The 12,727-nt window shown below is 45.7% G+C and overlaps 1 protein-coding gene across 2 annotated transcripts; it reads left to right on the top strand.

Moving 5' to 3' along the window:
* Window positions 1-606: 606 nt before the first annotated feature.
* SLC7A3 (solute carrier family 7 member 3) lies at window positions 607-6,169 on the top strand. Of its 2 annotated transcripts, none has more exons than XM_030806744.1 (12): window positions 607-755; window positions 1,734-2,104; window positions 2,743-2,901; window positions 3,112-3,289; window positions 3,488-3,600; window positions 3,726-3,948; window positions 4,123-4,262; window positions 4,362-4,464; window positions 4,707-4,873; window positions 5,055-5,221; window positions 5,570-5,678; window positions 5,805-6,167. In XM_030806744.1, the coding sequence occupies exons 2-12, from the start codon at window positions 1,735-1,737 to the stop codon at window positions 5,933-5,935; spliced, it is 1,860 nt and encodes a 619-aa protein (XP_030662604.1). In that variant the 5' UTR covers window positions 607-755; window position 1,734; the 3' UTR covers window positions 5,936-6,167. The 2 variants fall into 2 exon arrangements, with proteins under 2 accessions (XP_030662604.1, XP_030662603.1); XM_030806743.1 differs by having other exon boundaries at window positions 636-755; window positions 1,710-2,104; window positions 5,805-6,169.
* The last annotated feature ends 6,558 nt before the right edge of the window (window positions 6,170-12,727 follow it).

Below are 12,727 nucleotides of genomic sequence, written 5' to 3'. Positions count from 1 at the left end.
ATAAATCAATCTAGACGGGATTAATTATCTGTATACAGGTGGCTTGAAATCATCTTCCATTCTCTTGCTGCCTGTATTAGAAACACCCACAGCTGAGCGTGAGAGCTGAAGGGTCGGGGTCAGATGTGTAGACAAGAAAGCTAAGGAAGAAAGACTGAGGGTGAGGTGGAGACTCCCCTGCTGTGTTCCGCTTCACTCCTGACACACACACACACACACACACACACACACACACACACACGCACCCAACTCCCCCCCACCCATCACACCCCACCTACCTTCCCCATTCCTGCCCAGAATCACTGGTCCTAACAGGGCACAGAGGTGGAAAATCCCATGGGTTCTTTGGCCGGGATGCCTCTTATTGTCCTGTTCTGACGACCAGCGAGGCAAATGGGAAAAGACTGCCCTCCCCCTTTTCTCGCTCCCCGGCACGCCAGGCTTGCTAGTGAGGATGGGACGCAGTCTCAGGCCCCACGCAATCCTTTTGCAAAGCCAAGAAGTGTGTGTGTTTTGTGTGTGTGTGTGTGTGTGTGTGTATTGTGTGTAGGGAGGAGGATTGGGGGTGGGATCCCATGACGTTACCAGCTCCGCCTCCCGGTGTATATAAGGGGCGCTTGGCGCGCAACGACCCCAAGCCGCAGCTTTGAAGCCTGAGCGGCCGAACTCGGCAGCTCCAACCCAACTCGGCTTAACTCCGCCTCACCGAGCCCAATCTAAGACTCTCTGCTCCCTAGGTTTGCAACAGCTCTCTGGTAAGCGTTGGGGACCCACACGTGTGTCGGAGGGGGTACGGCGAGGGTCCGGGCGTACCTAGGATTCTCTGGCAACCATGGCATGCAGTTGCATCAACGGGGCCGTGACCTGTTGCTGGCGAGACCCCCGCCCCGGGAGTTAGGGCTCCCGTCTCCACCCCAGCTCTAAACCATTTCTAGATGGGGGCAGGAAAATCTGGGACCTGAGTCGGGGGGCATCAGGTGGAACCCTTCCTCTCTGCTGAGAGGAGAGTGCGAGCAATCTCGGGCTGCCCTGGGGCCCCTCTGGGGGCGCATCTCCAAATCTTTAGATGTCGAAGCCCCGCCTCGCTGTTGATGCTTGCAGGTCAGCCTAGCAGGGCTTGGGAGGAAGTAGGGGAACATTTGCTTACTCCCCTGGGCGACGGCTGCGCTAGTTGAGCAGTGTGGGCTTGGTGAGGAGGGATGGAATTGAGTCGGTGCTCACTTTTAATCTGCAGCTAGGTTGGTCCCCTCTCCCTCTGGGGGTTCTGGGGGCTGTGTCCGTTTGAAGCCCCGGGAGAAGCCCCTGGGTGGAGCTCTGTTTAATTCCCAAATAGCCACAGGCCAAGGAACTGACACATTAGGTTTCAGGATTCCTGGGTTGAGATTAGGATAAACCCTATCAGTTTCTGGCAAGAGTAAGAGACCTAATATTGATTGAGCACTTACTAGGCGCCAGCCACTCTACTTCAGGGGGCTTTCATGTGCCATTTCTGAAATTAGCCCTTCCAAAAACCTTGTAAGGTATTGTAATTCCTACTTGTATATGAAGAAACTGAGGTTAGAGGTAAAGTGACTTGCCTTTGTCCCTTCCATATCCCCGTCCTCATTTCCCAATAGCTCCTTTGCTTGGTGGAGTGGGTCTTGTAATTCGCTTTCAGAGTTTAGGGATAATGAGCCCTACTGAGGGGCTTTTGTCTTATTTTTCACCAGATCATCCTCTTCAATTCCTGCTAGAATGCCGTGGCAAGCATTTCGCAGATTTGGTCAAAAGCTGGTACGCAGACGTACACTGGAGTCAGGCATGGCTGAGACTCGCCTTGCCAGATGCCTAAGCACCCTGGATTTAGTGGCCCTGGGTGTGGGCAGCACATTGGGTGCAGGTGTGTATGTCCTGGCTGGCGAGGTGGCCAAAGATAAAGCAGGGCCATCCATTGTGATCTGCTTTTTGGTGGCTGCCCTGTCTTCTGTGTTGGCTGGGCTGTGCTATGCGGAGTTTGGTGCCCGGGTTCCCCGTTCTGGTTCGGCATATCTCTACAGCTATGTCACTGTGGGTGAACTCTGGGCCTTCACCACTGGCTGGAACCTCATCCTCTCCTATGTCATTGGTGAGATATGGTGGGGGAGGGAGGGAACTGCACAGCCAGCAAAGGGGTTTTGGGTCAGGAAATCTGGGTGGAACGGTGAAGCCAAAGTATTCTTTATATTATTCACAAGACCTCAATCTCCCTAAATGTGTGGGTTTGTTGGGGGTCTGGGGGAGGCGGTTGAAGGTGTGGAGAAATTGCTCATTCTACCCATCTCCATCCTGGTTTCCTTAATTAAGTGAATGGTTTTGGTTCTTAAAAAGTAAGAATAGGCCAGGTGCAGTGGCTCACGCCTATAATCACAACACTTTGGGAAGCCGAGGCAGACAGATCACCTGAGGTCAGGAGTTCAAGACCAGCCTGGCCAACCTGGTGAAACCCTGTCTCTACTAAAAATACAAAAGTTAGCTGGGCGGGGTGGCTTACACCTGTAGTCCCAACTACTCAGGAGGTTGAGGCAGGAGAATCTCTTGAACCCAGGAGGCAGAGGTTGCAGGGAGAGGAGATTGTGCCACTGCACTCCATCCTGGGTGACAGAGTGAGACATGGTCTCAAAACAAAACAAAAGTAAGAATAGGTGAAAATGGCAGGGACTTGTGTGAGCCTGGGGTCTGGGAATAAAAGAACTTGACCACATGTTTCTCCCTCTGCTACACCAGGTACAGCCAGTGTGGCCCGGGCCTGGAGCTCTGCTTTTGACAACCTGATTGGGAACCACATCTCTAAGACTCTGCAGGGGTCCATTGCACTGCACGTGCCCCATGTCCTTGCAGAATATCCAGATTTCTTTGCTTTGGGCCTCGTGTTGCTGCTCACTGGTGAGGCAAAGAGCAGGGTATAATGGTGGGGGTTGGGCCAGGAGGGGCTAGTCCTTGGGGCCAGGGATAAGGATGGGGGATGGGCCTGAGAAAGGCTTAAGGGGGGTGATAATGGTGGGGAAGAAGAAAAGCTGGGAAGGAACCTAGAGGCAGGGAAACAAAGCTTGGACTGAAGACTTTCTGGGAGTCCTGAATGCATTTCTCCCACAGGATTGTTGGCTCTCGGGGCTAGTGAGTCTGCCCTGGTTACCAAAGTGTTCACAGGCGTGAACCTTTTGGTTCTTGGGTTCGTCATGATCTCTGGCTTCATTAAGGGGGACCTGCACAACTGGAAGCTCACAGAAGAGGACTACGAATTGGCCATGGCTGAACTCAATGACACCTATAGGTGAGATGGTCACTCTTAGGAGCTGCAGAGCTGGGAAAATGAAGGGGAAGAAGGGGATCTGCTGAAGGATTCTGGATGGGGATGGGAAAAAATGGGAGGCTGGGCTCTGAAGACCCAGCTAACTGGTTTGGCATTAGAGAAAAGATACAGAGTTGGCTGAACACACCCTTACCTTCTCCATCCCTTCTTCCACTCTAGCTTGGGTCCTCTAGGCTCTGGAGGATTTGTGCCTTTCGGCTTCGAGGGAATTCTCCGTGGAGCAGCGACCTGTTTCTATGCATTTGTTGGTTTCGACTGTATTGCTACCACTGGTAACACGGTCATTCCATTCTGTTTGGGGCTTGGGCACAGTGTCTGCCCAGGCTGTATGCAGACTGGGGGTGGTAGAGGAGTGGGCCTGCTTCCCTGATTTAGAACCTTGCGCCCCTTCCTACAGGAGAAGAAGCCCAGAATCCCCAGCGTTCCATCCCGATGGGCATTGTGATCTCCTTGTCTGTCTGCTTTCTGGCGTATTTTGGTGTCTCTTCTGCACTCACCCTCATGATGCCTTACTACCAGCTTCAGCCTGAGAGCCCTTTGCCTGAGGCGTTTCTCTACATTGGATGGGCTCCTGCCCGCTATGTTGTGGCTGTTGGCTCTCTCTGTGCTCTTTCTACCAGGTCAGTATCAAATGTTTGTTTTCTTCTGCTGTCAGAGTCTCAGGTTATAGCATTCAGTACCAGAGAGTACCCCTTAAAAGGGCTGTGAGGGGAAAGTGGAGACTCCTTAAACATACAGGCTTGGGAAGAGAGAGCCCAGTCAACTCATGCCACCCTGGGCATTCTCCTCTCCAGCCTCCTGGGCTCCATGTTCCCCATGCCTCGGGTGATCTACGCGATGGCAGAGGATGGCCTCCTGTTCCATGTACTTGCTCGGATCCACACTGGCACACGCACCCCAATCATAGCCACCGTGGTCTCTGGCATTATTGCAGGTAACAGACCCTCTTTCCCCTTCCCTTAGTTGTTTCGCCAACTTCTTTAACTTTGTCACTCCCTTCTCTCATTTCTTGTTTCCTGCCTATTAATTTTAGCATTCATGGCATTCCTCTTCAAACTCACTGATCTTGTGGACCTCATGTCAATTGGGACCCTGCTTGCTTACTCCCTGGTGTCGATTTGTGTTCTTATCCTCAGGTGAGACTCTCTTCCTCTGCCTACTGTGATTTGGATTTTTATTCTTGGATGAGGAATGATGGAGATCTGCTCCTCTTTCCTCCTCCGCCTTCATTATTCCAACTTTCTTTGAGGAATCTGGGTATCTCACCCTGCCAAAAAGAACTTCCCTTAACGGTGATGAGGAAGGTTAAGCTGCCTGGGAGAAGATGATAAAGTGAGTAAAGGTTGTTCTTAATACTGCCATCTTACTTTTGCCTCAGGTATCAGCCTGATCAGGAGACAAAGACTGGGGAAGAAATGGAGTTGCAGGAGGAGGCAATAACTACTGAATCAGAGAAGTTGACCCTACGGGGACTATTTTTCCCACTCAACTCCATCCCCACTCCACTCTCTGGCCAAGTTGTCTATGTTTGTTCCTCATTGCTTGGTGAGCAGTGGAATTTTTCTGGGGTGGCTCTGAGGTCAGCGTGATTGGGTGGAAGTGTGTGGCATTTGGTGGCTGAGGAAGAACTAGAGAGAGAGCGACTCTCCTTGGAATGGGGTTTCTAATGTCTTAGCATGTTGGTCTTAAGAGTTGGTTTTGATGTCTCTCAACTCGACCTATGAAGCTGTCCTGCTGACTGCTCTTTGCCTGGTGCTGGCCCAGTGGTCAGTTCCATTGCTTTCTGGAGACCTGGTGTGGACTGCAGTGGTTGTGCTGCTCTGGCTGCTCATTACTGGGATCACTGTGGTCATCTGGAGACAGCCACAGAGCTCCACTCCCCTTCACTTTAAGGTAAATGAACTCTTTCTTTTTTCCTTGCCAGCCCATCTTGGGAGAAAAGGCTCCAGATATCTTGAGGTCTAATAAAGTTCATAGATATTCTTTAATTGAACATGAAAGGGAAGGTATAAGAGGTACCTAGGCCAAAGACTTCTTCTCTGACCCTCTTTAGTTCCTTTCCAGTTCCATTTACCCAAACTGCATATTCTTGGAGTCTCATGAGGTATGCTAAATGAGCAGCTACTGAAATGCAGAGGACAAGTAAGAGTTGGACTCGCCCTTTTCTGGCCTGCATAGGATAGGGATCTCTTTCTAGGTCACCCTGTGGTATGTACAAAGAAGATTTTACTTTGTTTTCAGGTGCCTGCTTTGCCTCTCCTCCCACTAATGAGCATCTTTGTGAATGTTTACCTTATGATGCAGATGACAGCTGGCACCTGGGCCCGATTTGGGGTCTGGATGCTGATTGGTAGGTATCCACTTGGGAAGAGTAGGCTTCTTTGGTGTCCTAGCCCAGCTCCTTTCCCTCTTGGTCTCAAGTAGGAGACCTATGAAGCCTTTACACCCCCACCTCACAGCTGCCTTTCCCCACTAGGCTTTGCTATCTACTTCGGCTATGGGATCCAGCACAGCCTGGAAGAGATTAAGAGTAACCAAACCTCACGCAAGTCTAGAGCCAAAACTGTAGACCTTGATCCCGGCACTCTCTATGTCCACTCAGTTTGACATCGTCACACCTAAATGCTGTCTGGTCCCCTGCACAATAATGGAGAGTACTCCTGACCCCAGTGACAGCTAGCCCTCCCCTGTGATGGTGGTGGTGGATACTAATACAGTTCTGTATGATGTGAAGGATGTGTCTTTGCTATTTCTTGTCTATTTTAACCCGTCTGCTTCTAAATGATGTCTAACTGCTTACCAACTTTAAAAAATGATATTAAAAGAAAGTAGAAAAATAAACTGTGCCCTGTTTTTTGCTTGCTAAAGATGTAGAGCCTGACTTTTAAGAGTGAAGAGCCTCAGAGAAGTGTCCTTTGTGTTTTCTCCAGTTACCACAAAAGCATCTGCTGTGCCTGTAGGTGCTTCTTGTTGAATCAGGGTTTGAGGAGGGTGGTGTAGCCATCCAGTCCAGTCACACTTAAAGGAATGGTCTTGAGATATGTTTTCCCCTCATTACACTTAAGGTTAGGTTCTGGATAAGTAGACAGCAACACTTGTCTCTGGGATTTGGGGTGGACTCTGATAGCAACACTGACATTGTTTAGGGCCCACACTGAAACTATTGGCTTCTGTTCCACCTCTTCTAGTTGGACCAGACCCACACTCCTGTGACTGCCTGAGCATCAGAAATTTTGGCTGGGGTGTTTGGCACTGCTGGGAGGAGGGGTGGATAGTCAGGGGGTTTGGTAAGGGACCACATATATTAATATATGGATACCGATTGCTGCAGAAGTAGTAGGAAAATAGAGGTCAGAGCTCTGCTCAGACCGAGAACTATTCATTCATCCATTTATTCAACAAACATAGGTGAAGTTCCTATAAAACGTTAGGTCCTATGGTGGGTGCTGGGCATACAAATGTGAATAAAACATAATCCCCACCCTCAAGGAACTCACGATCTTGTGGAGGACACAAGCAGGGCAGTGCAGAGTGCTGTGGAAGCACAAAGAAGGACATGCTTGACCTGAGTCTGCAGTAGATGCTTAAGAAGTGGACTGAGGGAAGGGCTTGGCTGTCAGTGTACGGTGTGCAAGAAACCATGGAAGTATGAAAAAACAGATTCAAATTGTGTTTGGGGTGTGGCATACAGTTTAATGTAGCTGGAGGGTAGCATATATGCAGCTGTGGTAAAAGATAAAAGGCTGTATACATGGCCTTGCATACTAAGGAATTTAGATGTTGTAAGTGTGTGTGCAGAGAAAAAGAGGTGGGAAGGCCAGGTGCGGTGGCTCACGCCTGTAATCCCAACACTTTGGGAGGCTGAGGTGGGAGGGATTCCTTGAGCCTGGGAAGTTGAGTCTGTAGTGAGCTGTGATAGTGCCACTGTACTTCTGCCTGGGTGACAGAGTGAGACTCTGCTCCAAAAAAAATTAATAAAATAAAGGTGGGGAGTCACCGGACAACTCTAAGCAGGGGGTTGGTTGGATTTGTGAGTGTGAGTCTGGCACCAGCAAGGAAGATGGCTTGGAAGTGAGTGGGACAAGCTAGAGAAGGAAGATAATAGCTACCATTTATTGAGCATTTATTATATTCCATTACTCTGCATACAATCTCATTAAGTCTTTTCAATAACCCTATGAAATAGATGTTAAGGTAGTTATTTTTTGCAGATGAGGAAACAGGCTTTAGGTGATAAATATGCTTTAGGTCACATAATGTAGAAAGGTCAGAGCCAGGAAAGAAGCCCAGTTTTGTTTGACTCTGCAGCTTATACTCTAACCACTATGCAACATTGCTAGTAGTAACTGGCTGCAGTCATTTGGGCAAAATATTTCAGAGTTTTGATCTGTTGAATGCAGGGGGTAAAATAGAAGTGAGTGACATCTGGGTAAAGTTTCTAGGTGAATGATCAAACCATTAACTAATATAAGGGAGCATAAGAGGAAAAGAATATTTGGAAAATAATTCAGTTCCAGGTGTTATGAGTTTATAAACATACATGTGCTTTTACCTTCATATATAGGTGAAGATATACAGTCCTACAGTTGAAATTTGGAGCTAGGATAGAGGTCTGGGCTAAAGTTACAGATTTAGGAGTCAACAACTCAGAGGACAAATATAATGTGATAGAATCTGTGTGGGGCCAAAGATGACCTTCGGGCAAAATAAACTAAATCAAAAGAAGAAAAATATTTTGCAGCACAAATTGTATAATTTCCTTTATACACAAACAGCTCTTACAGATCAATAGGAAAGAAATGAACAACCTCATAGAAAAATTAGCAAAGGACGTAAATAGTTTTCAGAAAAGAATATAAAACACCAACAAATAGAAGAGGGATGCTCAACTTCACTATTAAAGAAGTACGAATGAAAACAAACATGAGGTGTTAGTTCTTACCTTACAGACTGACAAACAAATTTAGATGACTAGGCAAAAGTGAGGCAATAAAGAAACTGAGGCAAAAGTGAGGGTAAACAGGCAGTCTCATGCATGATGGTGTTATACATTCTTGTAACTTTTGTGGAGGGCAATTTGATGATAAGAATTAAAAAAAGTTCCTTTTCATCTGACAATTCCACCCCACCACCTGAATTTTAAAATTTACACATGTATAGGAAAATTTACATACGTACAAGGATGTTTACTTTTCTTTTTCTTTTTTTTTTTTGTGACCGGGTCTCATTCTGTTACCCAGGCTGGAGTGCAGTGGTGCAATCACAGCTCAGTGCAGCCTGGAACCCCTGAGATCCAAGAGATCTTCCCACCTCAGCCTCTCCAGTAGCTGGGAAGGATGTTTACTTTTATAGGAATTTAAAAAATTATAGGAATTTTTAAAATTTACATATGTATAAACATTTTAAAAATTTACATGTGTATAAGGGTGTTTACTGTGGCATTGCTAATAATAGCATAAAACTTGGAAGCTACCTAATGTGCATCAGCAAGAAACTAGTTAAATTAGTTATAATACATTAATTTGGGGAATACTTAAGCAGCCATTAAGAGAATAAGAGAATTGCATGTGCCAATAGGTGATACAAAAGATCTTCAAGATACTCTGTTAAGTAAAAATGAAAACAAAACTCAAGCCGCAAGGTGCAGAATATTTGTGAAAGAACAAAAGAGAAAGTACTTATACGTCATATTTTTTTTCTGGAAAAATATATAAGAAACTGTTAACCTCCGGTTTCTTTTCTGTACTTTTTCCTTTTTTTCTTTCTTTTTTTTTTTTTTACTGTGTACAAACCTTACTATTTTCATTCCTTTTATAATGATCATAATGGTAAAAGATTAGGGGAACTCTAATATTTAAGGGATAGACAAAGGAGGGGGATTCAATAAAGGAGTTGAAGAAGGGATGGCTGAAAAGACAGGAGAGTGTGTGGAAGTCTACGGAGGAAAGAACTTTTCAAGAACAATGAAGAGGCAATGCCCCAAGTCCACAATGCCAATTGCTGCCTAGAGAGCCATGTTAAATAAGATAAAGACAGAACAGGGTTCACTGGTTTTTGTCGGTTAGGAGATAGTTGCTCATTTCAAATGTCAGATGCTGGGGGTGGAAGCTGTGTTGCAGTGGGTTGAGTGAATAGAAGGTGAGGAAGTGGACACAAGGGGCTATAGGTTAGCATTTCAGGCAGTAGCTGGAGGGAATTGAAGGAGAGATTTTTTTTTTTTTAAGGTGGGTGATTCTTGCATTTATATACTTAAAGAAGATTGTCAATAGGGAGCACTAATACATCCTGGTACTGCTGTTTAAATAACTCTCATGTGAAGGAGGAAGTGGTTCTGTGATTTGGTTCTCTAGTCAGTTTACATTCAGTGCAGTGTTTCAGATATCTGAGTATAACCTTCATGAATTTTTCTCTACCTGTGTAATTCCTGTACTGAGTATTAAAAAAAACCATATTTTAAAGCTTAAACGTACTTATTTTAAAAGGAAAATATTTTACCATGATCATAAGCAAAAAAAAGTATTTAACATTTTTCTAATATACATTTAAAGAAATATTTCACTATTAAAAAATGTTTGGCTGTGTAAAATAATCACACACACCACACTTTGGAAACATTCATACAGTTGGGCACCATGCTTGAAGATGGAATTGAAAATTGCTTTAGGCATGGTCTAATCTTAATCTCCACAAGAAGACAGAGATCACATTGAATCAAATAAGTACGAAGACACAAAATAGGAAATAATAAATGCCCTAAGAGAGGTATGCATGAAGTACCATGAGAATTCACGTGACGGAGTTCTTGCAAGGAGTTCTGGGAAGTCTTCACAGAGGTCAAGGCTTTTAAGCTAAAGCTTAAAGAATAGGTAAAATGTGTAATTTAGTGAATTGGAGTGACAGCAGCCAGGAGGATGGAATCTTGTGTACAAAGGCAAAAAGATGGGAAAGCTTATAATTCAACTTGCCCGGAGCCTAGGATTTTGAAGGGATGAAGTGGAAAAATAAGGCAGAAAGGTAGGTTCCAGTGAGACTCTTTTTTTTTAGCTGGAGTCTCGATCTGTCACCCAGGCTGGAGTGCAGTGGTGCAATCTCAGCTCACTGCAACCTCCGCCTTCCAGGCTCAAGTGATTCTCCTGCCTCAGCCTCCTGAGTAGCTGGGATTACAGGTGTGTGCCACCTTGCCAGGCTAATTTTTGTATTTTTAATAGAGATGGGGGTTTTGCCATGTTGGCCAGGCTGGTCTCGAACTCCTGACCTCAAGTGATTTGCCTGCCTCAGCCTCCCAAAATGCTGGGATTACAGGTGTGAGCTACCGCACCCGGCCTTCCAGTGAGACTCTTGAGGACCATTAATTCGAGGGCCTGCAACTGAATGGCAGTAAGTGTTTGGATGAGTGTTAAGATAGGTGAAGGAGGCAGTGGTTCTGTGATTTGATCATATAATTCCTTCCACCTCTGCTACCTTGTTATGTACTCATAGCCTAGATCTTGCAAGAACACAGGCCTCTGAAATTACTAATTCAAACATTAAATTCTTCACAAAAGATCCTGAGTAGCCAAAGTAATCTTTTTACCAAAAAGAACAAAGCTGGAGGCATCACTCTACTGCATTTCAAAATATATTACAAAGCTATAGTAATTATCTTGCTTGGAAAAGTTCAAGATTTGGCATCTGGTAGGAACCTCGGACTGCTTCCACTCTTGGCGGAAGGGGAGCATACACATGCAGAGATCACATGGTGAAAGGAAGCAAGAGGAGTGAAGGGAGGTGCTAAGTTGTTTTTAGCAACCAGCTATCCTGGGAAGTAATAAAGAACTCATTTCCCCCACATCCCTGAAGGAGGGCGATAATCTATTCATGAGAGATCTGCCCTCATTACCCAGACACCTCCCATTAGGCCCCATCTCCAACACCGGGGATCAAATTTCAACATTAGATTTGGAGGAGAGGCTGAGCGTGGTGGCTCAAACCTGTAATCCCAGCATTTTGGGAGGCCGAGGCAAGAGGATCACCTGAGGTCAGAAGTTCAAGACCAGCCTGGCCAACATGGTGAAACCCCGTCTCTACTAAAAATACAAAATTAGCTGGGTGTGGTGATGCACATCTGTAATTCCAGCTACTCAGGAGGCTGAGGCAAGAAAATCACTTGAACCCAGGAGACAGAGGTTGCAGTAAGCTGAGATCGCACCATTGCACCCCAGCCTGGGCGACAGAACAAGACTTTGTCTCAAAAAAAAAAAAAAAAAAAGGGATTTGGAAGAGAAAGGCATCCAAACTATAGCAGTAATCAAGCAGCATTATATTAGGATAAAAGCAGACACATCGACCAGTGGAGCTTGGATAGAGAGCCCGGAAATAAACCCACAAATCTATGGTGAATTAATTTTCAACAGGTACCAAGAACACACAAAGGGGAAAGGGCAGTCCCTTTAATAAATTGAGTTGAGAAAACTGGATATCTACATACAGAAGAGTAAAAATGGACCCTTATCCATTATATAAGAATCAACTCAAAATGGATTAAAGACTTAAATATAAGGCTTAAAATTATAAAATTTGTCTGGGCCCAGTGGCTCATGCCTGTAATTTCAGCACCTTGGGAGGCTGAGGCAGACAGATTACCTGAGGTCAGGAGTTTGAGACCAGCCTGGCCAACATGATGAAACCCCATTGCTACTAAAAATACAAAAATTAGCCAGGCATGGTGGCGCACACCTCTAATCCCAGCTACTTGAGAGGCTGAGGCGTGAGAATCACTTGAACCCAGGATGCAGAGGTTGCAGTGAGCCAAGATTGCGCTGCTGCACTCTGGTCTGGGTGACAGAGCAAGACTCTGTCTTAAAAAAAAAAGAAAAGAGAAGAAAAGAAAAGGAAAGAAAAGAAAAGAAAAGAAAGGAAAATAAAAGAAAAGAAATTAAAACTACCAGAAGAAAACAGAGGAAAAGTTCCATGACATTAGTCTGGGCAGAGATTTTTTTGATATGACTTCAAAAGCACAGACAACAAAAGCAAATGGGGGCCAGGCTCGGTGGCTCACACTTGTAATCCCAGAACTTTGGGAGGCTGAGGCTGGCAGATCAAGAGCTCAGGAGTTCGAGACCAGCCTGACCAACATGGTGAAGCCCCGTCTCTATTAAAAATACACAAAAAAATTAGCCTGGCGTGGTGGGGCATGCCTGTAATCCCAGCTTCTCATGAGGCTGAGGCAGGAGAATCGCTTGAACCTGGGAGGTGGAGGCTGTAGTGAGCCGAGATCGCACCACCGCACTCCAGTCTGGGCGACAGAGCAGACTCCGTCTCAAAAAAAAAAAAAAAAAAAAGCAAATGGGATTGCCTCAAACTAAAAAAACTGCACTAGAGTGGAGACAACCCATGAACTGGAAAAAATATTTGCAAATT

The sequence above is a fragment of the Nomascus leucogenys genome, chromosome X (genome assembly GCF_006542625.1).
Source record: "Nomascus leucogenys isolate Asia chromosome X, Asia_NLE_v1, whole genome shotgun sequence".
NCBI lineage: Eukaryota > Metazoa > Chordata > Mammalia > Primates > Hylobatidae > Nomascus > Nomascus leucogenys.
Note: the sequence above shows the minus strand (reverse complement) of the source record. Positions and strands in the feature narration are given on the sequence as shown.